A 27,602-nucleotide genomic window follows, 5' to 3' on the forward strand; every position below is an offset into this window, starting at 1 on the left:
CCTGATTTAAATGTGATGCAGCCAGCAACCTACATGCCTTTCAACAGCAGGACACTGGATAAAAATATTATGGCACATTCACTTAACAAAACATTTTGCAGCTACTTCAAGAGAATGAAAAAAAGCTGAGTATATTTGCTGATATGAAGACTCGCCAAAATAGACTTAGTACAAAAAATAGAGGACAGTATATGCATAGAGTAAGATCCTTTTGTATATATAAATCATTTTTAAAGGCTAAACATGTATAGGCTGTAAGATGCACAAAATAATTTGTCCAGAAGAACATATAAGAAACCGTTGATAATGGTTACCTTGAGAAGAGGAGACTTTTCATTTTGTACCTTTCTGTACTGTTTGAAATTTATCAAGTGCATATATTACTTTTATTTTTTTAAGTGTTAACAGGAGTTCTGAGTGATGGGATTATAGGCCATTTTTTGTTTTCTTCTTTATACTCTTCTGTATTTAAGAAAACAAACAAACCAAAAACCCAATAAATGTTATTTTTTAAAAGTGATCTATATCTGCTACATCCTAAAGTTCTTACTTCCCAATAACTTCTTAATTCAGCTGGGCCACTGACAGAATTTAACTTTAGGTAGGCAAGATGTAGCTGTCCTAGTGAGAAACCTCGGGAGAGGCCTCCGGACCTCAGAGGCCTGAGTGTGCCTCTGTGAGGATGTAAACCCCGTGCAAGGTGATTTAACAGCAGATACCTAGTCTGCAGGCAGCAGTTTGGGGCTTTGTTTCATTAAAGTGGATCTCATGAGTCCTGAATCTATTTAAATATTTGTGAGCTTAGGCATTTAAGGGCCTTTAAAATAACAACCAGTACTACTTTTCAAAAAGGAAAATGAACTCCTATCATTTAGGAAAAATATAATATATAGAAGTCATACTCCTACATATAAGAGGTCAGGTAGTGGGGTATGAAATAAAGTAGGTTTTCTAGTCAACAGAAAATTTCACCTCAGGTGAAGTATCTGATATGTGACCTAATTAAAGTTTTTAGATTTACGTACATCCTTTGTACTGTTAGATGATGTGCCATTTTGAATGTAATTCAGAGAAAACAACTGTAACATTCTAGGTCCTAGGTAATAATTCCTAACCTGAATTTGTATGCCTCGCCCAAAGACATATACATATAGACCAGGGCACTTGAATCTATAACTTGAACAGCAATTAATTTCTAGGTAGCAACTTTAGGAGTTTAAAGAGGCAGTAAATAGGTGTGTAACTTGGTTTTATCGAAGGTTCCCAGGACTTGAATGAATAATCCATATACAATATTTACACTGTGCATTAGGAATGTAATCATATCACAGAGAAAATAAAGACATTATTTCACCATCAATAAAATGCAGTTGTATCTCTAAGCCTACAATACCTGAAATCCAATTGTATGGATTATGTAGATGTGGACAATTATAAATGGCCAGGTACTTGATACAGGAAAAAACTTCATTGACTGCCTTCATCCCTATATCAGTGATGATACCAGGATTTTCTACCACATCAGCCAAACCATACTTCACCAAATCTGCATTCGCCATTCTACCTAGAACAAAAAGTCAATTTCGAAGAAAGTCAAATTCTTAAGTGCATTGGAGTGTTATCTATTTTGTACCTTAGCACCAACAACATGTCTTCATCTTATACTTAAAGTATAAGTATTCTTCTTCTTATACTTAAAGTCAAGGGATAACTAGCATGAAAACATTATCTTCAACTATTTAGAAAAGAAAAAAAGTAAAAATTCTTAAAGCATAACAGATATATCAGTGTACAGCAGACACAGTACATGGTATTGGTTCATACCATCCTGAAGTTTTAGTTTTATGTTTCAAAAATGAAAATGAAACCTTAGAAGTTCAACTCCTTCACACTATAAGGATCAAGTTTCTGGAGTCTGGTTTGGCCAGACTCAGAGAAGGAAAAACTAAGAATTCAGATTCATTTTTAGACCTGGCATAGTTTTAAACCATACTGCTGGTCAGTAAATACCTCTTTGGTCCTTTAAGGGGACTTCTAAGTCTGACACTAGCCGCTCGGTTTTAGTGCCTGCTTTCTGCTCACAGGCGAGGGAGGTGGGTAAGAAGAGGGTCCTCCGTCTTAGATCATACCTTTTGGAGTCACACTGTACATCTTGCTTTTTACCGTAATTTCTCCTACCAGCCTGCCCTTTAGTCTCTAAGACAGTTCACCTAGCTGTAAGAGCTCCTTGAAGGACAACGAGAACAGCAGTTAGTTCAGTTTATCTTTGGTGTCCACCATAGTGCTGGGGACCTAACAGCAGAACAAATGTCTCTCATAGAAATCAACTGACATCAAATGTCTCTCATTGAAATCAACTGACACACTGCATAAAAAAATTGTTGCTCTGGTGAAGCTGCTCTACACATAGCAATTTATACCTTTAAGTTGAAACATGTGAAAATAGTCAATTTACTCCAAGCTCCCAAATCTGTTCTTTGTTTCGGTCCCTGTCTCCCATTCGTGTCCAGCACTGGTACTGGTCGGCACTTTTTGAAGGCTCCACCTGAATTCACCCTATACAATTCAGCTAAGCTTAACTTTTGGATAAGAACCTTTTTCCTGCTCTATGGACTTGAGACAAAACCTGCCTTTTTCCTTCAGGAGTAAATTCTGAACTGATCCTGAGTCCTTTTTAGTCTACATAAATGCTGCAGCCTAACACAGATCCATGGGTTGACTTCAGTCTTGAGATTACCAACCTGTGTCTGCTCTCTACACGATCAGAGAAACTTCCCTAGTAACGTACTATAGAAATGATCCCTGAAAGTATAGCCTTCTGTGTCTGCTCTCAAGGCTTCCTGCATGTCACAATTCTTAGAATCCTCACGAACTGTCACTGCTGTACTCACTTTTGTTTCTTTTCTCTTCGGTTCACAGGATAGCGAGAAGTAAAAGCTATCACTTGCTGAATATTGGCCTGTATTGGCCTAAGTGTCACACACTCCTAAATGTCTACATCACTTTTCACTGACTCCTCAGAGCCACTCGAGAATAGTCTATTTCCTATTTTAAAGATGAAAAAACATGGGCTTACATAACTTTTAAAGGTCCTATGACTAAAAACAAGCAGACCTTAATTCCATCTCTGTACAAGGTTCGAGAGTAAAGATTAAACAGCTTATTCCTATGACCCTCCTATGAAACTTCGAGATAAATCCATGTAAACAAAGAGCCCTTCTCTAATTACTCCTCTTTGGGTCACTGACTTTGTCACCCCCATCATCATTTTCAGTAACTGACACACACCAGGAACTTCTCTAAGTCCAATACACGGCCACCTGCTCTCCGGCACAGTCATCTCCCCAAACTTGCTATAAATCTCAGGTAAACACTCATCTCTTTCTAAAAAAAAAGTGACTCAGATTTTACCAGAGGTCATTCCTCTCCTCCTGAAGAGATATCTCAACATCTAAATTACAGAGAAGCATGTGAGTGACAGTGACCTCTCATTTCTCTCAGGATGGTCTCTTAGAGTCACCTGGCACCTCTTCCAAAACACAGCACTGTGGGCAGTCTTTGGAGGAATAGAAAAGAGAATAAAAACAAATGTACACATGCATGAGTGCATGCAAGAGTCGAACTGCAGCACGTACGGCATATAAAAAGTCAGTGTTAAAAGTCTGCTAAATATAAAGAGATTATTAAGTTGTATTAAAATGCACGAGAAAGATGTTTTTGTGCTATTGAAAATGTGTGATGAGGACAGGAAACACTACAAGGAAAAACATTTGTCACACAGGTAGTAAATGCCTACCTATCCCCTCAAATAGATTTCTAACTCAAACACATGCCACGCAGCGACAACCTTTCGATTGACCGAAAGGTACCCATTGTGAAGGTACAAAATTTGTCATGTTTTGAACTTTTGAGAAACACAGAAAATAAAATTACTGAAAGAACACCATGTTCAAGCTAACATGGCAAGTTACTACACAGATATTACAGAAACATAGTGAATATTAACAACTCATTCATAACCAGAAAAGCATGAAAGAATACTAACCTTTCTATGAAACAACTCCACTACATGAGCATTTTAAAGCTGTAGTAAAAGAAGCTAATCATTTTCAAAGTTATACAAAGTTAAAATGATTTCTGTTTTGGTTAGAAAAGGATGATTTGACTTTTTGTAATAATCCTGCACCCACACTGAGAACTGCAGCAACAACAAAAAACCCACACAATAACTATTATTGTGAAAGATATTAGAAGGCGAAAGGGGCTAGAAACAAAAAAGGGAGAGGTCAAAAGTATTTCTGACCTGGACTGTCCTGATCAGAGGAATTAAGCCTTCTTATAGTTTTCTATAATGCAAATTAGATCTAAGGGAAAAATGACATCTGATATGATGGCGTTCAAGAATTGTTAGACATTACATGAGAAACTAATTCTTGCAAAACTAGAAACATTGTGGTGGTAGAAATTTTCTTGAATTTTTTTTAATGTCATGCTGAAACAAAGTCTGAACAATGCACTGACTAATACACATTCAATAGAAAGGAATGAGTTCCCAGTTGCTATGTATACTAGAAAATGCTGTGAATAAGCTGGAAGCAATTAACATTAACTGAATATTAATATCATTAAATGAATACTGACCATTATACACTCAGACTACCTGGAAAATCCAGAACCCAGCAGGCTGACTATGGAAAACAGTATGGGCAAGGAAGGGGCCCTCATCTGAAAGGGACCATGGAGAACTTTAAAAACCCAGTGGCAAATCAGATTCAACAAGTGCAACCAAGGATGACATCCGAGGAAGACAATGAAGCAGAATGGAAAAGAAACCTGGGTAGTAAAGTGGAAGGAACATCACATCTAGATTAGGCTCTTCTACTCATTATGTTTTCAATAATATGCTAATATCAGGAGCAATATGGAAAAAAATCATTGGCATTTTTGAGTTGAAAGTTTCTTTTCAAGTGAGTTAAGTAACTCGAGATTTTTAAGTTGCTTTGTATCAGAAAATCATGGCACACCCTTATTCAAATTAGCAATTCTAGAGAATAAATGAAGTAAGTCTTACTCTGCAGCAAAAACTCATCTACATATCCTAGATGAAGGGTTTCAAACTGGGGGAATTCCAGTTCTGCCATCTTTAGGGCAGAAAAGACACCATCTTTGGTTAGGGAAGGCTGGATCCGAACTTCATGTAACCTGTGAACAAAGACAAATATATCAGAATAAAACAAAAATCATCAGAGTCAGATTCCTCCTAATGTTAGTGAGGCTCTTAAAGAAGTTTATAATTTTCTTGAAGTGTAACAGACGTCAACGACTTTTCCCACTCTTCATGAACACTTTTCAGAGACGTTTTCTTAGAGGAATGTTTGCAAACTACAGGCACATCTTAGGCAGTACACTGAAGATACACATTAAGTAACAATGAATTACACAGTAGGACTCCTATATCTTTTCTAGGTATTTTCTCAAACCCAGTAAGTCAAGATGAGCGTCTGCAAGTTGTGGCGGTTACTGATTAATTGTCAACTTGAGCTGCACTCCTAGTTAAATTAAGTCAGCATGGTTCTGGTCATGGAAGCCCTATTTTAGGAGAGTTGTTGCTGGAATGGTACAAAAAAGAGAACGGAAGGGAAGGCTTTCAGCTGATCTTTCTTGTGACTGCTTTTCCAGAGGAGTTTCAGCAGTTTCTCTGAAAAAGCTTTGGCTGTTTCATTTCTTCAGGGGAGCTTCAATCCTCGTCTTCCTCTTGGATGTCATCTCCTGGCTTCCAGTGCAGATCTGTCAATCTTCTGAGCAGATCTTTCAGCCTTTCAGCACGGAGATTTCCGCTTCTAGCACTAGCACTGGGGCCTTTCTGGCACAGGTCCTTTGGCCTCCCATTGTGGATCCTTTAGCTTCTTCTACCACACATTACCACACAGGACACTGCCACGGACTCCAAGCTACTGGCTGGACCCTTCCTGTCTCCATTGTGCAGACATGTTTCGCACTCTTCTACATCTGACTCTAGTAGGCACTGACTAATGCAAAACTGATGCTGGTATTTCTTTAACGTCTTTCTTATGCTAGCTGTTAACATTTTAACAGAAGATACAGTTCTATGGAAGGTAACAAACATCTACTTACACTTAGCCTGTTTTATTTCATTTATATTGTATTGATAAAAACTGAAAGTTGTGTTTTTTAATAAACTGAAAAAATTAGTTAATTTAAGTTAAATATAAAAATAAAAACGAGGTATAACTTTGAAGACAAGAAGTACAAAATGTGGCATAAAGTGACTGGGAAACAGTTTAAAAAGAAGAAAGACGTTATAAGGTAGGGCTTGTCAAAATCCAATTTAAAACAGTGATTTCTGAACAGCAAGTATTATTGCCCATTATAACAATTTCAAAAATCATCCGGAGACTTGAAACAATGGCTCTGGAGAGGGCTGCAGACTCCAGGGCTTCAGAGGCAACTTCTGTTGGACTCAGGCACTTCTACAATCAGCTGCTTTTCTCTGATGAGACCACTCCCTTCCACAGCTGACTGGGTCTGGAAGCGGCTCAAATGGTCACTAATTTTACAATTAAAACTACCCGGCCTGGCAAGCGCGAGGTTGTGAGTTCAATTCCTGGTACCAGAAAAAAACCAAAAAAAAAAAAAACTACCACTAAGTGATAACCCACCTATCTCATTTGCATTTTAAATAAAGACAAGATCAAATTTGGTACACAAACATATGAATACACATTACCTCAAATTTTGTAATACATAAGAAATATAAATCTAAGATAAAAAATATAAGGTGAAGAGGAAACTTACCTACGGGCAGCAGTTATAATGAGGTAACCAAGGTCTACTTCAAGAGCATTTTTGCAAGCTCCCAAAACAATAGTGTGCAAATTTCTAAAACCACCTAATGCAGAAAATAAACAAAAACAAGAATTTCTTTGACCACAGCATATTCAGTAAGGCATTTGTACATAATAGTTACTCTTTTAAAAGTAAATCTGTTTTGTTTAACTCAAATTAGTAACTCAAGATGAACTATAACTATTGGTAAACCCCTGCCCCAAAATGAGAATAGATATTCATTCTGAAAAGATATCCTGATGGCATCTGAAAATATCAAGAGATTTAAACTAAGCAAGACTTTTCAGGAAGCTAGAAGCTCAAGAGGGAATTATAAAGAAGGAATTCTCTGGCCAAATTGTGAATCTCTGTATGTCCTGAAACAAGACAATATTATCTTAACTTCAACTCTTTCAGGTTTTTAAAACATGTTATCTAAAAGAAACAAAACAGGGGTGGGACACAAATTATGAATGTAAAGCTCAATGAATTTTCACCCAGAATTATCTGTCCATTTTGCACTTTTATAAATAAAATCAAAAAGTGCATACTCTTCTCTGCATGTTTTTGTTTATTTGTTTGTTTTTTTTTTTTTTTTGGTTTTTCTCCGGTACCAGGAACCGAACTCACGACCTTGCGCTTGCCAGGCAGGTGCTTTGCCGCTGAGCTAAATCCCCAGCCCCATGTTTTTGTTTATGAAATTCATCTGCATCACTGGCAGTGTTTAAATTTGTTTATTCACATTGCTGCATAGTATTCCACTGCCACATTTTAATTACCCATTCTATTGCTGAGACACATGCGGCTTCTTTCTATTTTGCATCTGTTAGGCACAGTGCCTCTATGAACAATCTTGAACACAACTACTGGTGAACATATGTATGTACTTCTGTTGGGTTCAGAGCCAGGAGTGCAACTTGTTATGTGTATGGCTGATTTGAACAGACATTGCCAAGTAGTATTTTAAAGGCCTTGTATCAACTTATACCCTCACCAGCAATATATAAAAAGGTCCTGTTGTTCCCTCACATTCTAGCCAACTACACTGCTTGTCTTTTTCCTATCAGTCACATATTGGTAGCAATGTCTGCACTTATAGCTCACATGAGGGTTTAATTTGCATTTCTATAATGCTTAATAAAACTCATTTTTCCATGTTTATTGGACATACAGATAACCTCCTATGTGAGAGATTTTCTAATCAAGTCTTTTCTCTTTGTTTTTTTACTGGGTTGTATTCCTTTTTCTTACTAATTTTGGGAATTCTTTATGCATTCTCAACACCATCCCATATATGATGTCTGTATTCAAAGAACTTTTCCTGCTGAAGAGCTTGGCTTTCTACCTCTTAATCATGCCCTTTGACACACTAAAAATTTTAATCTAAATGTGGTCAAATCTTTGCCTAAGGCTGATGATATAGCTCTGGGGAACAGCACCTGCTTGGCAAGCTTGGGTAATTAATTATCTTGAGTTTGATACCCAATGCCCCCACAAAACATCTCTGCCTACCAAGGTAAGACATTTTTAAAAATGAAAGTTTTTAACTTTCACTTTTCCTATTTGGACCATCTGGCGTTGATTTTTGTGAGAAATGCTGACTCCTTAGAATAACATTAGGCATAGTAGGGTCCTACTTACATACAAACTAAGAAAGAAAAAGTCTGTTTCTTTTTTGGGACCTTGCTTAGCTTCTGACACCTCTCTCTAGGTCTTGTCTCCAGTGAATGGGCCTCTGTGGCCTTCTTTTCCTCTCTGACTCTTATTCTCTTGCTTGTGACAATGCTATTGGTCTGGACGGAACCTGTTCGACCCCACTGACTCAATGTAATGAAGTACACTTAGTCCAGATTTAACTGACAAAGTCTCTACATTATGTACTACTTACTCTTTATTATAATTTTACTAGTGTTAACTATAGACATATAGACATTTATAACTATAGACATACAGACATATGTCTATTTATTACCAATAACACTTAAGGAGGGTTATCCATTTTATCTTATGTAACCAATGTTAGAGTTTTAGTTTTCAACTATTTTCTATCCAGCAAAACTTTCTTTTGGAAATAAGATGATTCGCAGTACAAAGACTAGCTGTACTTATCATTATACAGCTATAGCTAAAGGTCCTAAAAATTAAATATTTTTCTTTTAAAAGTCATCATCTGGGGCTGGGGATTTAGCTCAGTGGCACAGTGCCTGCCTGGCAAGCGCAAGGTCGTGAGTTCAATTCCTGGTATCAGAAAAAATAAAAATAAAAAAAAATAAAAAGTCATCACCTGATGGATAGACACAATATCCAAAGACAGGCATAAGAACATTTTACGTACTATAAACTATTAAACAAATATTGAACATCAATACTATCAATGATTGAGTTCTTTTTGGAGGCTGACGGTGTCCAAATCCTACCTCTTATCACCAAAGGGTACTAGAAATCCTTGCTTCTATTTCTATAATTCCCAATACAATAAAAGGTATTATATTAAGTAATATGTAATAGCAAACCAAAAAACATGCTTTATTAATGCTACTATTGATTTTAACAAGTTTTTAGCATGCGTAAAAAGGAAATGAATACTAGCCTATGCTCATGGATATTTATTCTCCAAAATGCAATTGCTGACAAGTATGTTCTTTCTAAAAAGATTTGTAAGAGAAGTTAAACAAAAGCTTAATGAATGTTTAAAATTAATTTTTAAAATATTTAGTAACTGAAGAAACAAAGATACCTGATCTCCAACTGTCTTCAACTACATGTTGGATAAGACCTCCAAGGAAAGGAACACGAACCATTTCTAAGTGTTCCAAGTTTCGGGCAGAGGATAAGCCTGTTACTAACGGAACATATTTTAAGGAATTTGTGGGCCCTGGGGAGAAAAAAAAAGTCTTTAATGAAACAATGCAAACTGCCTTAAAGATGAATTTTCAAATCAACGACTAGAATGAGCAATTTATGAACTGTGTCTTAAAACTTTTAACTCTGTGTGATCTGTAATTCTCATAAAAGAAAGTGTTAGGTTGTTAGCCATGCACTTATTCAGCATAAAGTATTTTTAGTAATAGTGGATATACGTAGTGTTTCTTATAAATACACTGAAGTCCAATACTTATGAGCTCAAAAAAACTAAGGGGAAAAAGCCAAAATGAAAATGTGATCCTTAAGTAACAGCTCAACCACCTAAACTTCTCTCATCTGCCCAGTACTGTACTAGACACTACGGAAGACCATAAAAGACACGGTCCCGTTCATCAGTGGCCTGCAACTGACATGGAGACAGAACATGAATAATGACAAAAGAATCAGGAAGCAGAATCTATCAAAATAAAATCTGCTATATTCCACAAAAAAGAAAATAGGAGAAGATAAAAAAGTAAGGTGGAAGGGAAGACCCTGAAGTATATATATATAAGAAGACGGAGGTAAATAACTCAGGATAAAACAGTAATAATATAAGAAAAGGCACTGACAAGAAAGTCATGTAACTGTCAGAATAGGCAGCTGTGACTAGAAAAGAAGGTGTACCTTGGAAAGGAGTCAGAAATACCATAAATGCAGTTTAAGGCTGATTAGGTCAGACAACTATTGACAGGGAGATAATTAAGAGACCAGAGACAAAGAAAGCAGACTAAAATCTGAAAACATATTTCTAGGGAATACCTAGATAGTCTACCATTTCTGTTGCTGTATTTTTTTGCCAATATCAAACACAAATCATGTTTCTAATGTCTTTAAAACAAAATGTTCTTTTATCTTCACAAGCTAAGTTATAAAACACATGCAATAATAGCATAATATAATTTTATCACACTGTAGCTATGGAGTTTGCTTTAGAGTATTTTTAGAAGAGTATGTTTAATTCCGCCATAATCATGACCATTACCTGCACAGTTCCTCATGACAAAAGTTCTTAGGCTGATGCAAAGGAAGTCTTTAAACGGCTGTGGTTTAGTGAGTCTTACCCACTTCATGTAAAGGTGCCTGAGCATTGGGATACAAGGAATTTCAGGAACATTCACCCCTGAAGCACATATACCAGGAAAGAAAAAGGATAACAAGAAAATTACAAAACATACTCTGTACTCTGTATGTAAGCTTAGAAGTTTACTTTTCAAACTGACAATTCACCTCTCAAGGGGAATTTTATTCCAACAAATCACATAAAGTCCATCAAGTTTGGTTTATTTAAAACAGGCTTGCAAACACTAGTTTATTACTTTAATGTTTTAGAAAAAGATTTAAAAAGTAGTTTCACATCATATATAAGTTTTTCTCATAATGCTGCAACTCTTCCAGGATACATTTACTCAGAAGACATGAAATGAAAGTAGGTTACTGAAAGCAAAACTGTAAAGATGAGAAAAACTGGGATGAGATCAAAGAAAGAAAAGTAGAGAAAATGAGGTTCAGATTAAGATGCAAGGTGCAGAATTCACTAAGGTAAGTTTAGCAGCTACTCTGAAGATGTACTACTGTTATACTGATTAGGAGCCCTAAGGTAGCCAGGTCAGACATATCCAAAGCTAGCTAACCCTATGTCTAGCCCACATTTTCCTGGAACACTGGTCTATAAAAAAGGGACACAGTTACCCAGTCCCTGTTAATACTGATTGACTCACTTTATCACCATCACAGTGTTAAGCTCTTGAATCAATTATATAAATTATCATGTTTCGATTAAACTTCCTAATAACTTAATATTTGCAATGAATTATGAGAGGCAATGTGAAAAATAAAGAAAGACATAAAAGTGGCCTTTGATCTTAAAAAGCTTATATTATAAACTAAAGATTCTGCAGTCCCTAATCAGGATCACTCCTTTATCGTATAAATGAAGGGCTGCTAGATATCTTTAGTGTTTTTTCCTTAGTTGTGTATATTAGTCCTTATCATTCCCGATGCCCCTCTTTCACTATCTGACCCGGTTTCACAAATTTCCAGTGCTTTGGAACATCCCTAATACCAAGAATAATGTTTGAAACATAGCATACAACCTATACATATAGTGAATAAAATATAAATAAATATATAAAATCAAACTGTATTAGTAGGGCTCCCCAAAAACTCCGTTAAGAAATCTAAGCTAAAGATAGCAAATTAAATTTTAGAAAAATGTCTGCCCTTATTTAATTTCAGTTGACATTTTGGAGAATTTCAAATAATATTTAGATAGAGAATATACACTGTGACTTATGCAAACTAAACATTTTTGGAATAAGACCACACTATTTCCATGTTTTAGGGACAAACTTAAGTAGCAGGAGTTTTCTGCTGGTTGTGGGTTGAAGAACACGTGCTAATATTTTTTTGCATAGAGAATATACACATAAGTAAACAACTAAGTTTTTTTATGGTGATGTTCTAGATTAAGCTCTGTTATAAAGTAGCAGCTACTTATATCTAGCTATTTAAATTTAAATAAACATAAAATAAAAATTGGGTTCCTCAGTTTGAGTAGACACATTGCATATCCCATGGCATATTACAAATATAGGACATTTCCATCATCTCCAAAAAACTGTATGAGAGAACCCACCTCAGTTTGAGTAGACACATTGCATATCCCATGTCATATTACAAATATAGGACATTTCCATCATCTCCAAAAAACTGTATGAGAGAACCCACCTCTAGAGGGCAGAACTAGGACCAAGAGGCAGATATTAGAAAACTAAGGGCAGGATTCTGACTCACCGGAACAAAACAAAGCAAAACTTTCAAAAAATATTTATCTTTAAGAAAGAAATAGATTGATCATAAAGTGCCGTTGTCGGGGCTGGGGATTTAGCTCAGCGGCAAAGCGCCTGCCTGGCAAGCGCAAGGTCGTGAGTTCGGTTTCTGGTACCGGAAAAAACCCAAAAAAAATAAAAATAAAAAAATAAAGTGCCGTTGTCCCCTGCAGGGTCTTAATGACAAGCCTGAATTGTTATACAAATTTAACAAGCACTGTTTTTTTGTTTTTGTTTTTCCATCATCAATCAACAAACCATCTCTAAAATTCTCATTATTCCTTTTTAGTAAATATTCAGTTATGTGGCATTCCAAGGAGTTACAAGTGACTCAGGAAATAACACTCACCAACTAAGTGTAAAGTTTGAATTTTCGCTCCTATAGGAATTTTCAGTTTATTTTCAGGAGGAATTGGAAATGCTCCATTACGATTACGAAATTTCCCCAAAATATGAACATGTGGCATATATGTCCAAATGGATTCTACTAACTCCAAATGTGATGTTTCCACACCCTAGAAAATAGCATCAAAGCAAGCATAAGAAAGGCTTTTCAATTAACATTCAACACTTCTATTTTTGCATCACAAGACACTAAGTAGGCAATGCAACTTAAAAGTTTGCTGTGGTTAGTATGTACTATGAGTAAACAGGTTCTATTATTTTTTTGCTCCATTAGTATCACCAGCCAGTTGACATCAAAACATGAGATGCACTCACCACCAAGTTTGGGCATGCCTGTAAAGCTTCTAGGACCCCTGGAATGCTAAAAGCTTCATGGCCCCTTACTCTTCGTCTCTCCAGGTATCGAGGGTGAAGGCCATATAGCTGTTCCACATCTGGCATCTTCTTCAAAAGTGTGAGGAAACTGGAATCTGTGAAGCCTGAGAAGTTCAGAAGCATTTAGAGCCAAGTGCAGCTTTCTGTTCATGAATATCTACTAGGTACTGTAATTTTTATCAAATTTTTTTTAAATTCCCCTTTAAACTTTTCATAAATGTTAACTAGCATTGGTTAGTTAACATGAGAGTTGAACAAATGGTTCCAACAGAAGATAGATTCCTTCTGTGACACAGGAAATGTGTAAGACACTCTACATACTCTGAATTAGGTTTTAAATTTCTTATTGCCTTCTGAGGGAGTTGTGCTCACTGCAAGGAATCAACAGGATGGGAGCAGAGAAAGCCAAATGACTTCTGCAGCACGAGCTACTGGCTGAAAAAGCAGGGAGACTAGTGTCACACAGACGATATTTTATCTATTACCGGGCCATGGAAGGTGCCTGAAAGCCAACTGTCTGCTCGTTCATGACAAAACTATTAACTCTCAAAAATCAAATGAAGGCTCAAATGACTAAATCTTAAGTACCATAGTTTTCAACAGTTATTCTATTTGTACAGGGCTACTACCGAACTGCTAACTGAGAATCACAAAAGCGAAGTGTAAAAAGTGACCTTGCAGACTACTTTATGCCTGTAATCTTAGCAGTTTTAATTACTCTCTTGTAAAGTAATCTTTAGGAAATGAACCATTTGAAGCATTTTTCCACTTATTCTCATACATAAATAAAAGTTATCACTCCATTTACAAATGTAAATAATGAAATTGAGAGTTTAAGAGTTTAAGAGCTACCACGTGGCAGTTTTAGAATTCTACCAAGTCAGTACACTACTGAAGTCTATCTTCTTTTGTTGTACCTTACACATTGCCTCTCATCGCAAATGGGAAAGTTCTACTTTCTTTACACAGATGGTATGAGACTCCAAAAAATTCCATGTATAAACCATAAAATACTGAACTCCTGAGAACAGGCAAGGTGATAATCATGAAAGGATAGTTTGATCTCAGGCTAGAGAATGTTCCACTTCTCTTTAATATTCTTGGTAGAAATGAAAAGGCTTGGGTTTACAGGTACGTATCAGAACCATGTGCACTGATTCTTCTCTAATTTGTTCAGGATGTAGTTGTCAATACTAAGATTGGACCACCCACCTTGAGAGATGTTCTGTCTCTACAGAGCATTAATTCCACCTCCAGCACTCTTGCTCACTTAACATCTACAAGAGTAAATCTAATAGAGTAGGATAATCATTTTGACAGTGCCTTAATTCTTGTCTTTATGCTTAAATGACCACTCTCTGGAATGAGAGGAATCCCTTTCCCTTAGGTGGTTTTGTTAGGTATTTAAAGATAGCCATGGTATGTCTCCACCAAGGTAAGTTCTGCTCTCAGGTATGTGCAGTATTCTTCACCCTGGCTAACTGGTAAGAGTTGAAAAGCATAAGACCCCAAATTGCATAATATTCTAGTACCCTACTGCTGGTGTGTTTGGTCTTGCAGAATGAGACAATTTTCTCCTCAGCCCTGCATTTCTGTTAAGACTTGTTTTGTTTTGCTTAGTTTTTCAACCCTCTCAGCCTCTTCAGATTTTCAAAGTCTCATGATCTGGACAGGGTAGGAAAAGGATGATCAGAAATGTTTCTAAACTGCTGAACAGTAAACTACACCAATTAATGCACTGGCATTAACCAAAAGGAATATCTGATTGGCCTTTTTAATTCTTCCCTTTTAGAGGTGTTTTGCTTAGCTAAAGTCATCAATTTTCTTTCCTGACTGTCTCTGAGGTCATCCGCTGTAGATTAGGCTGCTAATTCTGAGTAACCGGAGAACTCAGATTTGAGTGTATCTAAGACCTAGTTAAGTTTGTTTCGTTTTTTTTTTAATTGGAGATTGAGCTCTGCTGCTCGCAAACACTTGGTAAGTGCTCTACCACTGAGCTACATCCCCAGATCTTTTTTATTTTTTATTTTGAGACAGACTTTTGCTAAGTTGCCCAGGATGGCCTTGAACTTGCAAGCCACCTGCCTCCGGCTCCTGAGTGCTTACAATTACGTACAGACCTGTAACATCATGTATAGCTAATGCAGGCTTTTAAAAACAACTAAAGAAATGTAAGAAATGTAAGCCTCAGAAATACCATTTCTGTGCCCTATTTAAGTAACTTTAGAGTAGTGGAAAAATATTTAACTAAGAGTGACATTAGAGTGTAGAGGAAATCTATGATGGAGAACATTACTATTTACCAGAAAACCTACACCAAAGAATACAGGACACACTGTCTAATAAGACACATAGGTATTTAGTTGATCAAGTGCTTAGTAAGTATCCAATCGATGTTTAGTTACTTAAGGCTTAGGAAATGAAAACAAGAAACTACTAAAACAGTAAAGCTTGAGGGAAAATGCATTTTACCCACCTACAGCCAATGTGAACATTTGGATAAATTCCAACCTTCTTACAAATAAGGTGCCTTAGACAATCTTTCTCAAGACAAAGTGGCACATTTTATGGAATCACTGTCCCTCTCCCATAGGGCTCTACTGTACCTTACAGGCTAAATGTACTTACCACTTGGCATATATTCCCACCAACGCCCTGCGCAGAGATCCACGACCCGCACAACTCTCAGATACAGTGTCACTGCTTCCTTTAGCTTCCGGGAAAGACATTCCATACACATGATATCCTGCAGAGGGAGGTACCTTTTGTGAGAGAAAGAAACTCATATTTATCAAGTAGGTACATACTTCCTTTTACCATTTTTTTCCTTCCTCCATTCTCCTACCCTTCAAATGAAATGAGATCTCACAGGGCTTTATGGCTAACTTGCCTAGATCATATAGGTTTAACAGGTTGTCAGCAATACTTAAGTATCCAAAGTGTTGAACTCTCTGCATTGGGTATTTAATAAAACTTTTCTTCTTTTAAAAAAGGTTTTCCTGGGCAAAGAAAATTTAAAAACAAAACGGAAAAGACAGAAGATAAAAACACCAGTGCATATTATGGCTTAGATCTAGAATGAAATGTCCCCCTGTTCAGAAGAGGGGCTTTAGGAAAGTGACTGGATCACAGGGACAATACACTCATCAGTGGACTAATCCTCCCACGGGTTCACAGCTGCCCTGCTGTTAGGAGTAGGACAAGGCTGGAAGAGGCAGTCACTGGGCACATGACCTAGAAGGGTGCTTCTCCCTCACCAGCTCTTCCCTCTCCGCTTCCTGGGTGTCCTGCAACGGGCAGCTACTGTGCCCAGGCCCTTCCACCATGTCCTTGTGGCCTTGGACCAGTCAATTAAGTCATACAACCCTTCTCAAGTCTTACAGCTGACTTTGCTATTGGGAAGTGCCAGAGAGAGGGCTAGAGGTAGCAATGCTGGCTTTCTGAGGCCACTTGTCTCCGTGAAGAGTCTCTCAACCTGCCTTACTGCTTCATTCAACCCTCTCTATACCTCTGTACATAATCCTTTCATTATAATATCTTCAAATTCCAGATGAGTGTTATCTTCCATTATCTGCCAGAATCATTAATCTGGCAGACACTATTTTTATTCCATTTTGCAGGCAATGAAATTGGGCCAGAAACTTGAGCCTGCAAAAAGTCACATATCGAGGTACAGTGGGAAAAGGGCATGGACTGAGTCTCAATAAGTGGCCCGGCTGGGTTCAAACTATGATCTTCTCGCCCTACCTTCCCAGATTGGTGGGATTACAGTCATGTGGCACAACGTCCATCTTACATTCTGCCAATGTTATGTTTTCCTCATTAGAACCAGGATAAGATCCTCTGCTTGTTTTTACCTCTTCCACTGGAATATTCTGTTCAACTGCAAAATGTTATCTCACCTACTTTCAACTTAAAATAGTCTGATTTGTTCATAATACATCCTAACAGTTGAAAAGTATTTTTACCGAGACATATTTGTACATCTTTATAGGATACAGTAGGAGAATTCAATAGATGTATATAGCACACAATGATCGTTGAACAATTTCTAACATCCACTCTAAAAACAATTTTATCTATACATTTTCAGAATTATAATGGCTTTATTATTTAACTCTTCAATTAATTTACAATTTAATTGTAACATAAGAAATGAAGACTTGCTTTTATCTCTTTCTTCAAGTGGTATGTAGGTGTGATATCACTATTAAACACTACTTTACCACAAGTATTTGAATCTACAGAGTCCACGTTCCTTTGTTTCCCTACCTGACTAGCTATCTTCATCAACACCAAATCTACTTTACATTAAAACTTTAAACTATTAAAAAAACCTATTATTTTAATTGGGCCTTTGACTCTCAGACAGAACTGAACAAAAACTATATATGTCACAAAATAACAAACTGTAGAAGATAAAGAGTAACACAAATGTATATTAGAAAACAAAACTAAAGTACCCGAGGTTCTTTAAAATAACTCTATCATCACTATGTCCAGTACTTTGTAAAAAATTCAACATACTAAAAATTTCATAGCTCTGTACAGAAGTTTGCATCTTACTAATGCAAACTTTTTCTAGGTAAAGACTGTAAAAAAATTCAAAAAATTCAAATGCTTAGAAATTTTAATTTCAATTATAATTACAGTAAAGAGAAAAACTGGAAAAATCCCTATGTCAGATAACAAAGGAAATGGTAAGTATGTCACACTGTGCATACATTCAAAAGGACAGAAAGCATTGACTATAACAGTAATTATAGATACCACAGAGCAATATGAATAAAATTACTAACTGAAGAAGCATTTATGTTACACATTGCAATGAGTGCTTCAAAAGCACTATCTCATAGAATTCTTATAATACCTTTATATCTATTACTGGCCCACAGCTAGTATATGGTAAGCTTAGGATTCTAACCTGGGTCTCTAATTCTAACCTGGGTCTCTAGAGATTCACACTGTTAGACTTTATTTATTTGAATAATGTGATAAAGACTATAAAAAGAAAGCAACAGAAGCTAGAATGGCAAAATTTATCTTCATTCACATATCTGCTGTTATAATGGAGTTTAAGTAAAACATAATTTCTAAAAGTTTGTTTTTTAAAAAATGTATATTAATAACAAAACAATTTTAATGTAGACACTGCATATAGTACAATGGGTATTTTTTCACAAATCTTTATTTTTGGTAGTACCAGGAATGGAACCAGGGCTTTGCACAAGCGAATAAAGCATCTACTGCTTAGCTACTACCCCCTCCCTCACAAAACCTTCTACGTATGTATATGTGCAACAAAATAGGTTTCCCACTATAGGTTATGGTTAGAAAAGGTCAGAAATACTGCTTCACGTTTATATGCAAGTATTTCTATATTGTCTGCTAAGCACCTGAAACACCAACTAATGCAACTGAGCATGAATTTCCACTTTCTTTATGGACATATACTTTATTACGAACTTGAGATCCTCCTGCCTTAGCCTCTCAAATAATTTAAATTTAAACTCTACATAGAGCTAATGGCTACCACATTAAAAAGCAGAGAACTACGGTATGCTCTTTTACATTCCAGGTAAGTGGGAATTCAATCTAACAAAATCTTACCTAAATATATGGCAAAGTACTTCATGTGAAAGCTGATTCATATAGTCCTTTGTTTCATCTGGTATCACTTCCTCTGGGATTTCATTATTGACGAGACAAGTTTTAACACTTTTCTTTCGTGGCCCCATTGCTGTGTTCTCTCTAGTATCAAAAAGCAAATCTCCTTTCCTGGTTATTTGGGTTCAAAGCCCTGAAAAGCAAGCAGAGAACAGAATAAACCAATACACCAAGCCCAAGCCCAAAATCACCTCTATTAAAACCTATGCAAAACAGTGTTTATAAACCAGCTGTGGCGGTGCATGTCTGTAATCCCAGCACTCAGTAAGGGATCACCAGGAGCTCAAGGCCAGCCTGGGCTACACAGTGAGTTCAAAGCCACCCTGAACTACATAGTGAGACCAAGTTTCCAAAAAAAAAGTAAAAAAGGACTCAATCGTCAAAGCAGAAGTATTTTAATAATAGCGGACCAGATAAAACAGTTTCTATGAAATGTTGGTCTCCTTAGTAGGAAGATATCATAGATGAAAAAGCAGGCATAGGTTGACAGCAGAAAGGAAGTTCATTTAAATTTTCATTAATTTAGGCATGGCTTCATGTACTTATTTTGAGAGCTTATTTGGAGGTTCTAGCAGGGGAGCACAGCTGCTCATACACCCCTGACCGAGGAAACAGTCCTCCTCTATTGGGTGGTTTTGTCCTCTTCAACCTAGCATGCAGCTTCAGGAGGGATGCCCGAGTGGTGAGGGAGCAAGGGGACACCTGCCTGGCCAGCCAGTTCAACTAAATCAAGCCTGGTGATCAATGGGGGGGACAGATGTCACAGGCAGATGGCCCTCAAATCCCATGTCCTTATTACAAATGTCTACTGTGGGTCTAGCAATGTGAACAAAGAACCCTGGAGGCAAGTGAAAACAGATAATCAAACAGCCATGCAAATCTGCTTGAAATTACAAATTGCGGTAAGTCCTATAAAGAAAGTAAACAGTGGCCTATGACAAGGGAGCCTGAGTCTGGGGTTTCCTATGGAAAAAGGACTGAGCAGGGATCAACAGGAAAAGCAGGAATTGACAATGTAAAAGGGAATAGGGAAGAAAGCAAAGCATCCCTGAAGGTGCAAACCGCATGCATTCTTTCACACTGGGAAAGAGCTTTGTTCTAATAAGGAACTGAAACAAAACTAAAGTGTGAGGGTGCAGAAGGTGATAAGCAAAAGGATGGAGAGGAGTCTGAACTACCTGTAGGGCTCTGAATTCACAGCATGATTGGAACCCATAGAAATGCTACAAAAGTCAGTGGCATTACCACACTGCAACAGCTCCAGTCCTTCTGAAGGGAAGGTGGACACTAGCTGGGTAGAGGGTACTAAAATGCTTGGTGCTCTTGGGGTTCCTTTGCTGCAGCAGTAAATGAGAGGAAACTGCTAAGCTAAGTGAACGCTCATGTTCTGGTGCCTGTCTATGTGTGTGTTCTGGTCTCTTCCCTCACTGACAGATTATAGTGTACGGTCTTATTTTTGCAGATATCAGCCTCCTTGTCTTTCCCCAACCCACTCCTCAGGCTGTTGCTTTTAATCACCTATGACACGGGAAGCCTAAGAAACACAATTTTAGAACTGTGTGTGGACACAGCATTTCTAAAAAGATCCGTGACAAAATAGCGCTTTCCTCTGAGGAGTGAGGACTGACAGAAAAGAGAGCAAAAGCCCTTATTTTTCACTTCATATTCTCTTGCATTGCTTAAAATTTTTAGATTAGCCTTGAGTATTATATTTCTTTAGAAAACTAATAAGCAAAACAAATTTAAAACATTAGCTTACAAGAAATCCTGGCTTCTAGATGATAAATCTTTCCCTGCTAGTCCCAAGCCCTCTTCCCAGCTGTAATGGTTGATACACTGTGTCAACCTGAGAAGTTTAATGTAACTAAGTGACTCAGCAGGGGGCCAGGGTCTCTATTCTGTAAACATCCTGAGCCTGTGGGAGCGGACTGCAGGGAGATGGTGTGGCTCCTAGCCTGCCTGCAATATAAGAGGAAAGGAGGCTGGCTCTTTCCCCTCCTTTCTGCTTCTGTTGCTTTGCTGTCTTCCTGGAACAGCTGCCCTGGGGCCATACCACCTAGCCTTGGAGCCAGCTGATTATGGACTGAAACCTCACAAACTGTGAGCTAAATAAACCTTGCTTCCTTAATTTTGGTCTTCAGATATTTTGTCTCAGCAAAGAGAGAAAAGTAACTAAGACTCCATCTCATCCTTCCATGCACACCATTTGCTCTTCAGTATTCTCACTCCAGTAGCACCACTATCTACTCCATCTCACCAAACATTGGTCTTTCTTAATAAGCTATTAACAGTGGCTGGAATGTCCTTCTCCTCCCCCTTTTTGGCATAAGAACTACTAACTGACCTTCAAAATCTAGTTTAAATGTTTGATCTCCTCCAAAGACTTCTACTAACTCCATCTGTGCTTCCTGTAGAACTTTGCGTGTCTCCACAGTAATCTGTGTTGTGCTTTCGTCTTTTCTGCCATGAAAAGGATCTCATTTTTGCCTCCATCTTGCCTCTTCTCATAATAAATCCTAAACTGTCTGGTGTATATCCATACAACTTTCCATTATTCCATAGGCATCTAACAGCTAATGAGAAAACTAATTAGCTACGGCAGACACTACCAACCATGTCACACTTCCATGAGCACTGTTTCCTATAACACTCACTGATCTCAGCAATGATTCTATAACACTAATGATAATGCAATCCATCTACTTCAATAACACATTTAACAAACGGCTACTTCTAGCACGCAAAAGCCTCAACAAAACTATTCATCGGCATTGACTAATCCACCTACGAATGGATTCCAATCAGACCTCTATTGTATTTTAGCACACACTTCAGCTTTAAGAACACAGAGAGTAAATCTGAATGGTCTTGCTCCTTCAGAGTAAAACCAGTGCTTACCAATTGTATTTAGCGTCTGGTTGGAATACGAAAAAATGAAAACCTAAAGAAAACAGGTGGAAGTTCCCAGACTCTTCGGGTAAACACACACACACAAATTCTGACAACCCTTTAGAGATGATGTTCTTAGCCCTTCTTTTTGTTTCACCAAATTCACAAGACTTAATAACTAACACCTTCCTCTTATGATTTCATGTTTGATTATTCTTTGTTATTTTACCATGTTGTAGCTTTGTGAGTCATGTTTAGTAGTTGAGTGTACAACCTACACCTACAATTTTTCTAAATTACTGACACCTTAAGTATCATTAAGTTTACAAAATTTCACTTGTGAAGTATTTAAAAAAATATTTACTCACAGAAATGTTACTATACAAAGTTCAGGTCTCCAGCAAACCAACAAAAATCTAACTGACCTACAGTCTGACGTAATGCTAACTACCAAAAAGCCTAGTTAGCAGGGGTAACAAGATTTTAAGATGGTATTCATATTTCTTTATAATGCCTAGAATTGAAGACTTGATCTTGTAGGTATCTATTTGGCAAGTAGAGGAGGACTCCTCCATGTAAGCCTTTGGTGGGGATGAAAACTGGAGTAAAGATAAGCTCTTAATCCTATGTATAGCTTGACCACAGGTTGTACAACCTGATAGATGTCCACCAGCCCTCTGTAGTCCAAGTCGCTGCCTCCGGAAATGTTCAGGAGATAAAAAGCTTCCTCGCTAAAGGTATCACTTATTTACCCTCATTCCCACTCTTGCCAAAGGACAACAAAATAGTTTGGACTAAAGCTAGCATCATCTTCATTTAAGAGAAATACCCAACTAGGATATGCTGAACATTCCATCCCAGGCACTAGGGAATACTGCTTCGGTTTCCTTGTACAAGAAAACACCAAGCATCTCGAGCAAAGGCCCAGGTATAGTCTCTCTTGATTTCTTTTCAGTGGGACAGGGATAAAACAAGCAAGAAAACGAGAAAATGGTCTTAACCAGCTTTCTATTTTTTTTCCACCCCTTTCTCTAAAATCTCATTCTACCTTCCCTTGAAAAACTCAAGAAAATAAGCAAAGTCCATCACAGTAGCACGTTAAAAGAGCAGGAAAGAAAAGAAATATTAGTTACCAGGGGTGGAGAAAGATGAAGAGGAGGCCTAGTAGTCATGGGAAGTGAAGGAAAGATGAATATAAGTAATGCACAAATATAAATATGTGGGTCCTATTTAGTAGCCCGAACATACACCCTACACTTTAATTTTTAGACTGGATTTTGTATTTTGCGGCACCAAGTTATTTCAATGATTAGCAAATTGTGGAGGCTCAGATTCTTCAACCTCAAAGAAATGTCACTCTGGTAGAATTGCAGAATCAATCTGAGAATGTTAAAAGTTGAAGGAGTCCCCAGAAACTATCTTGTCACACAGTTAATTTTTGGTAGACGCCAAACACATCTGAGAATATGACGAAAGTTACACATCCTCTCTCCAGGCTCCTGAAAGCAGAATTACCAATGTAATTTCAGAGAGTTCCCAGACATCTAGAGCTCCCTATCCAACACTGGCTCCTTAAATTTTCAGATGGACAAACTGAGCCAGAAAGGATCACCTGCCCAAGGTCACATACAAATGTCAAAACTCAGGCTCAGATTCGGGCTTTCCTGCACACACTCCACAACCCAACATCAAGTCTTCTGCCACTGCAGCTGTCACCCTGCATTCCAAAGTGATGCCTCAATGCTTGGAGACGGGCTTCAGGATGCTCTGACAGCAGCCTCTGACCACACCCTTCTTCACAAATTAGGGTTTGTGGTCCATCTAATTTAGGCTCCCACGCAGTAAACTATAGTCACTTGAGTATCCTATAGCCATTCCATGGCTGCCTGTCTGGTAGACCTTAACCACAGAAAGCATTAGTTTTATTCTCATGTTCAAAGCCTGAGTTGCTTATGAGCAGTCTTTAAATCAAAGTCCTTCAAGAACACAATTGCTTTAGGAAGTACTTTTCTCTATTTCCTGCCAGTTCAAATATCTGCATTATCCCAAATGAAACTGTATTACCCTATCAATTTATTTGGGTTGCTCCCCAAATTACATCTTTTAACATTTAATGTTGAAAGGTATCTCCACTTCTTATATCAAAGCATCAACATTTCCTCATTTGCAAAATTTCCTTTTAATTCTGTACTTCCATCATAAATATTTTCACATTTTAATACTATGGTTAAAAATTTTAAAAGTTTACTGACATCTATAAAAATTCTTACTCTTCTTTAAACTTATCACAACTAAAAACCTTATACCTGTTCTATCTTGTCAACCATCTCTTCCATAGCAGACATATTTTACTAATTACTCCTTTAGACAGATTGCATTAGGCACTCTGGAGCATATGCTTGTTTCTTACGCATTTAATTCAGGAAAGAGAAATCAACTTATCTTGCAACTAAACTCAGGGATATATTCTTTTATAAAATTTTCAAAATTCTGAGTCAATTTTTCATTCTATAAAACCAATGTCAATTCTCTTGAAAAGTTCCTTTCTTTCTTATTTACTAGTAGTTTACTTGTTTACTCTAACCATCCATCCAGTAGGTGGTGCAAAGTCTTTCTCCCCATGAAGCTAGTAGCCTCAGAGAACAGGCAAAATCTACCACATTTCTTACCTTTGACATTGCAATTCTGTACAACTCCAATTATTTTTCACTACTCTCACCAAGAGAACTCTCCTCCCAGTTAAAACTTCCCAAAGACCTCAATGATTCTCTCTGGTCAGGCTTCCCTACCCTTCAGGTTTTTAATGTCTTTTGTTAGTTTCTACTGGCTTCAGCTTGTTATATCTAAGGAATCTTGCATGTTACCTAATTAATGTTAACAGAAGATATTATAGATCTGCCTCGGACACAGTATCTTGCCTAAAGAAACATCATACCATATCCAACAAACTGCTCAGAGAAACACACACACACACAAGTTCAGTCCTCAACAGGGCCTAGAAATCATCCAGTTGAAACTTCCATTTTACAGATAAGGAAAGTGAGGCCCAGGGAAGTGAGCTGGCTTGCCCAAAACCACAGGCAGAATGTATCATTGCTGAACCAATGATCCAGACCTTCAGGAGCAGTTCTATTTTATTTCACTAACCACGTAATTTTATTGAAACCTAGCTTTCTTTTTTCTCCTGTAATAACTATTATTATTTTTTTTTACTAAAGTTAAACTGAATACCTCATGCAAACAGTCACCTAAACAGTCACTTCTATATTCCTTACTCCAAAAGGTCACCGGAGATGAACCACCACAAATTTTAAGCTAAAAAGGTACAGAGTCCTACAGATCACCTAAACTAGTACTTACCAAAGAGAAAGTTAAAAGGTATAAGGACGAGTATTTAAATCTACAATTAAATAATACGTACCCTCTACACTCCAATTTCTACTCCCCCCCCCCGCAACTGTATCTTTATAGAGCTATTATTTTGTCCTTCAGTTGTCTGCAGAAAGATTAAGATTAAGGAGGGACCTAATCCAACACCTTCCTTTGACAAATAAGACCTGTCAAGTCCAGAAAAAGGAAGGCATTTGCCCCAAGTGAATCATCAAGCAAATGGGAACTTTCAGGACAAAACTCAGGGTTCCTGTTTTTCACACTACAATTACTTCACTGTTGGTTTAGATTCATAGTTTTCTGGTCAGAACTTCCTTACGCACAGGAATCTCCTTAAATGACCAGGCACAGCAGGCCTGCTTCCTATCTGGAAAGAAATACTGTGGATATCTCATCAGTTAATTCCTAGATAAGCAGGGAGCAGGAAGGACATGATTTTCAGGTCTATCGCTAAGACGCCATGAAAGGGGGACTGAGAATATGAACTTCCAGAGCTAGCAGGGGCATCGGAGACACCCAACACGTGCAAGTCACAGATAAGCAAGTTGTGGCACAGAGAGGGTAGTGGACCTGGACAAGGTCACAGAGAGTCGGAGGACGGGGTAGAACCCAAACTCAAACTCCCGATCCTCAAGCGCAGCAGCTCCTCTCCAAGATGTTATTCGTTGCATTCTGCTCGGGGAATCCCTCCAGTACAGCCGATCAAAGGCCTTAATCCATTTACCGGCCTAAACCCCGACTGACTTAACGTTCAAATCGTGGCATTCGGGACGCCCCGGGAGGGGGAGGGGCGAAAGCGAGCCTCCCGTTTCAGGAGCAAATCGAGGCTCTGAGCCGGCTCAGCACGTCGGGATCCGGGGCCAGGTGCAAACGCAAAGCAAGGCCTAGAAAGTCAGGGGCTACACGTTGGACCCCAGCTCTCCCCGCAGATCTAGGCCCTGCGGGGGCCAGAGACCCACAGCCCAGGCGGTTGAGAGCCCGGGTCCCCCCATCGGGCCGCAGGTGCCCCGCCCCACCAACCCCCGTCTTTCTACCTCCCGCCTCTGGGTCCCGTCCCCTTATCCGCCGCCTCACCTACGCCGGCCCTCCGTCTGTTATTGTGGTTGAGAAGGAGGGAGCAACACCGCAAACACTTTCCGAGGCCCCCAGCGACAAGGCACTTCCGCTTCCGCCGCCTCTCGGGCATTCCGGTGTGTTGCCATTCGGGGCTGCGCGCGGCCTGCACTTTACCTCCATTTTGGGTGTGGGTAACTGCGTCCAGGCATGACAGCCATGTTAAGTGTGGCACTGCAGCCTGCCTGAAACTGGTCCTTTTCCTCGTTTTACCAATACACCTGGGCGGAAACAACCCAACACCGAAGCGCCGGAACTAGTGGTTTGCTCTTCAGCCAGGCTGGTACTCTGCGCTTCGGTAAACGTTAGGCCCCTAACCTTGTCATTTGCAGAGCAAATAAATTCCAATAGAAATATTTTCCAGAATTCATTCAACTAAAACTGACAGCCTTTTTCTTTCTTTTGGGATAAGAGCTCTCCTTAGAGATATTAATGTTAACTTATCACCACTGTGATTTCTAGAGATTGTCTCTGTGTGCGATTAATAGTGTTTTACAGATCTAAGGTCTTTCACATCAGTATCTCAAAAAAAACTTTCCAGGTGGGCAGGAATAGGTTTAATTAGTTTTTTCTTTGTCTAATGGATAGGGAATTACCTTCAGAGAGAATAAATGACTTGCACAACGTCACAGTGGGACTCAAGTCCCGAATTTATTTTCTAAACTCAATGTTTTTATCGTTACATACATGTAACAAAATAGGCAAAATAGCTAGCTTTAAACGGGCACAAATGCAGTAGGAGGAGGTTGGTGTGCATGGGAGCCACGGAAAACAATTTGACAAAACAGGGGTGATGATCCTGCCGGAGAAGAAGACTAAAATGATTTATAGAGTGTACCGTACCTTACTCTTTTTATTCTTTTCTTGATAGGCTGTTACTGGCCACTTAGGTTTACATGCTCAGATTTGTTTGCCTGCCACTGACCAAGTCAAAGGAGGCCATTTATTTTGGTAAAGAGAAAAAAGGTTTTACAAAGCTAGATCTAAGGAGGTGCAGGGGCCTTATCATCCAAATCACTGTCTTTGCACAGGTATGTTAGAGTCTTTGTAGCAAGGAACATGAAAGGAAATACAAAGAGATAACAGACATGTCCGGATTTGTTTTATCCCTTTCTGTGGAAATGAAATTGGATTTTGCCAGCATCTGCACATTTTTTAGGCTGAGAAGAGTGAGTGGTGGCT

The 27,602-nt window shown here is 38.2% G+C and overlaps 1 protein-coding gene across 6 annotated transcripts in view; it reads right to left on the reverse strand.

Moving 5' to 3' along the window:
• The window catches only part of Fbxo38 (F-box protein 38), a 47,562-nt gene extending 21,070 nt beyond the window's left edge, over nucleotides 1-26,492 (reverse strand). For 4 of the 6 annotated variants that reach the window (XM_005380638.2, XM_005380637.2, XM_005380636.2 and 1 more), the window contains exons 1-10: nucleotides 26,382-26,492; nucleotides 18,972-19,161; nucleotides 15,990-16,123; nucleotides 13,302-13,465; nucleotides 12,931-13,096; nucleotides 10,736-10,873; nucleotides 9,584-9,721; nucleotides 6,817-6,910; nucleotides 5,072-5,202; nucleotides 1,394-1,564 (exon numbers count right to left, since the gene is read on the reverse strand). In XM_005380638.2, coding sequence (XP_005380695.1) covers nucleotides 1,394-1,564; nucleotides 5,072-5,202; nucleotides 6,817-6,910; nucleotides 9,584-9,721; nucleotides 10,736-10,873; nucleotides 12,931-13,096; nucleotides 13,302-13,465; nucleotides 15,990-16,123; nucleotides 18,972-19,099 — 1,264 coding nt within the window. In that variant the 5' untranslated portion in view covers nucleotides 19,100-19,161; nucleotides 26,382-26,492. Of the gene's footprint in view, nucleotides 1-1,393; nucleotides 1,565-5,071; nucleotides 5,203-6,816; nucleotides 6,911-9,583; nucleotides 9,722-10,735; nucleotides 10,874-12,930; nucleotides 13,097-13,301; nucleotides 13,466-15,989; nucleotides 16,124-18,971; nucleotides 19,162-25,877; nucleotides 26,012-26,381 lie in introns of those variants that run through there. The other 2 variants (XM_005380635.2, XM_013512294.1) reach the window with 2 other exon arrangements.
• Between the last annotated feature and the right edge of the window lie 1,110 nt (nucleotides 26,493-27,602).

This window comes from Chinchilla lanigera, unplaced genomic scaffold, assembly GCF_000276665.1.
Source record: "Chinchilla lanigera isolate Chin_1 unplaced genomic scaffold, ChiLan1.0 scaffold00014, whole genome shotgun sequence".
Lineage (NCBI taxonomy): Eukaryota > Metazoa > Chordata > Mammalia > Rodentia > Chinchillidae > Chinchilla > Chinchilla lanigera.